The sequence below is a fragment of the Dermacentor silvarum genome, chromosome 3, assembly GCF_013339745.2.
Source record: "Dermacentor silvarum isolate Dsil-2018 chromosome 3, BIME_Dsil_1.4, whole genome shotgun sequence".
NCBI classification, from domain to species: Eukaryota; Metazoa; Arthropoda; class Arachnida; order Ixodida; family Ixodidae; genus Dermacentor; species Dermacentor silvarum.
The window spans coordinates 4978948-4981240 of record NC_051156.1 but is presented as its reverse complement, the minus strand read 5'-3'; the positions used below and the strand labels follow the sequence as shown (position 1 = coordinate 4981240).

General features: G+C 55.0%; 1 protein-coding gene across 1 annotated transcript; it reads right to left on the bottom strand.

Annotated features, from left to right (window-relative positions):
* Positions 1-204: 204 nt before the first annotated feature.
* LOC119443701 (uncharacterized) lies at positions 205-1584 on the bottom strand. Its single transcript, XM_037708417.1, has one exon. The coding sequence runs from the start codon at positions 1582-1584 to the stop codon at positions 205-207; it is 1380 nt and encodes a 459-aa protein (XP_037564345.1).
* Between the last annotated feature and the right edge of the window lie 709 nt (positions 1585-2293).

Sequence of the window (2293 nt, the reverse complement as noted above, 5' to 3'; positions counted from 1 at the left end):
CTATTGTCGTGAGTGGAAGCTGATACTTCCAGGATTTCATGCTGGAGTTGTATCATGGCGTCTTGGGTACTGAGCTTCTCTCGAAAGCCGATCATTTCGTCCGGGTAGAGGCCCTTGTCTTCGAGGTAGCGGTTCCACCTGTTACGCATGATGTGTTCCATCACTTTTCCGACGCAGGACGTCAGGGAGAAGGGCCGTACATTTTCAATGTTGGGTGGCTTGCCGGGCTTCGGTATGAGGACCGTGCGAGCCGTCTTCCATTGTTTCGGTACCTTCTCTCCAGCATTGGTTGAAGTATCTTGTGAGTGCTGCGATCGCCCCATCGTTGAGGTTACGCAGCGCCCGGTTGTGAAGCCGGTCTGGTCCTGCCGCCGACTTGCAGTTGAGCTCTTGTAGTACCGCTCGGACTTCCCATTCTTCGATCTCTCGATCCAGTTCTGGGTTGTGCGGTCCATTGTGGTCGGGATGGATCTGGGTGGCCGCTGTGGGGAGGTACTTGGCATTGATGCGCTTGCTGGCTTCCTCTTCGCCTAGTGTCTTGACGGCAGTGTAGATCGTTTGGGCAAGCCTGTGCTGCTGGTGGCCTTTCGTGGATTTATCGTCCAGGAGGTGTCGCAACAGCTTCCAAGTCTGTCCTTTATGTAGTTGTCCGTCCGCAGCGCTGCACGTTGCGTGCCATTGCTGCGTGCATAGTTCTCTGCTGTATTTTTCAATGGCGCGACCCAGCTCGGCGACTCGTTTCCGTAGCCGTCGATTGTGCCGTTGCTTTTTCCATCTTTGCAGGGATTGGCGAGCCTCGATCATGTAAGCCAGCTTGCTGTCGATTTGCGGTACTTCCTCTTCTACGTCCAGCTCGGCGGTAACCGAGTCGGCTGCTTTGGTTACGCGTTCCGTCCACTTCTCGATGTCTTCGATGTCGTTGTCGGCTTCATCGAGGGTTGCGCGGAAACGCGTCCAGTCTGTGAGCTTGTGCTTGAATTTCTTTTGGTCGTTGTGTACCGTTGTAGGTATGTTCAGTTCTATAATGTAGTGGTCACTGCCCAGGTTGTGGCCAGTGTTGCGCCAGGTCGCCGTTCCTCTTGCTTTGCCGGAGAGTCGAGCGAAAGTGAGGTCTGGGTTTGTGTCCCTCGTAGTCGACGTTCCAATTCTTGTAGGGTTGCCCGGATCTGTGTAAAGCACAAAGCCGGCGTTTGAGGCTTCTTCCAGCAGGTCTCGTCCTTTGGCCGAGGTGCGGTTGTATCCCAGCTCTTCGTGTGGCGCGTTGAAGTCGCCGCACACCACCACCGTGCCGTTGGGGCTTGTCTTTGTAGTCTTGTGTAGTAGTGCCTTGAATTTCTGCTGCCCGTGTGTGGGATTGCTGTAGATATTCGCCAATAATATGGGTTCTTGCTTTCTTCTACCCAGCCCGATTTCGGTGACGCAGTGCTCGATGGAGCGGCGTCCCAGGAAGTTCTCGTGGTGTATAGAGGTGAGTCCCTTTCGCACGAAAGTGCACACCCCCTGTGCGGCTCCCTTGCCGTGCTCTCGCGGGCTGGGCGGGCTCGAGTAGGCTCGATACCCCGGCAGAGTCGGTGTGTCTTCCATGTGGGTTTCTTGTATCATTATAACGTCCGGTGGTTGCCCGACGCTTGCCACGTGCTGCTGCAGTACCGCCTTCCGACACCGGAACCCGTTGGCGTTCCAGTGCCAGATTCTTAGTCTTGTGTGGGTTGTGGGGTTTCGGTCCATGTTTGTGGGATGCTGCAGGTGTTGTTCTCTTCATTGGTGGTGTTGTTCTTGTTAAGAATTTGGTTCAGTAGTGCCTTCGTCTCCGCGAAGCCCGTGGTTACCCGGAGCTCGAGTGCGGTTAGGCGCTTCTCTAGTAGTTCGATGCGTTTTTCATGTCTGTTCAGGCGTGCATTGGTGCTCTCACGTTCCCTGTTCATTGCTCTGTGTTCTTTGAAAGAGGGGCGGGATATTTCCGCCGTATGCTCTTCCATGTCTTCTACCGTCTCGTGTTGTGGGGCCGTTGATGGAGGTTCCGTTGTGGGGGTCCTCTCTGCTATTAGTGGTGTAGCTGATCGTTGATCGGGTACCTGTTGTGGTGGCGGCGTAGGGGTGAGTGATCTCTGCGCTGCCTGTGCGATGTCCATTCTTGTGGTTCCTGCGGGCTGTTGTCCTGCACGCAGTAGTCGTAGGATTTCTGCTTGTCCTTGTTTCAGTTCCCTGACCTGGGCCTTGAGGTTTCGGTTCTCGGCTCGTAGGTTTGCGTTGTCTTGCTGTAGAGCTCGCATCGTGTCTTCGATTTGCGGTG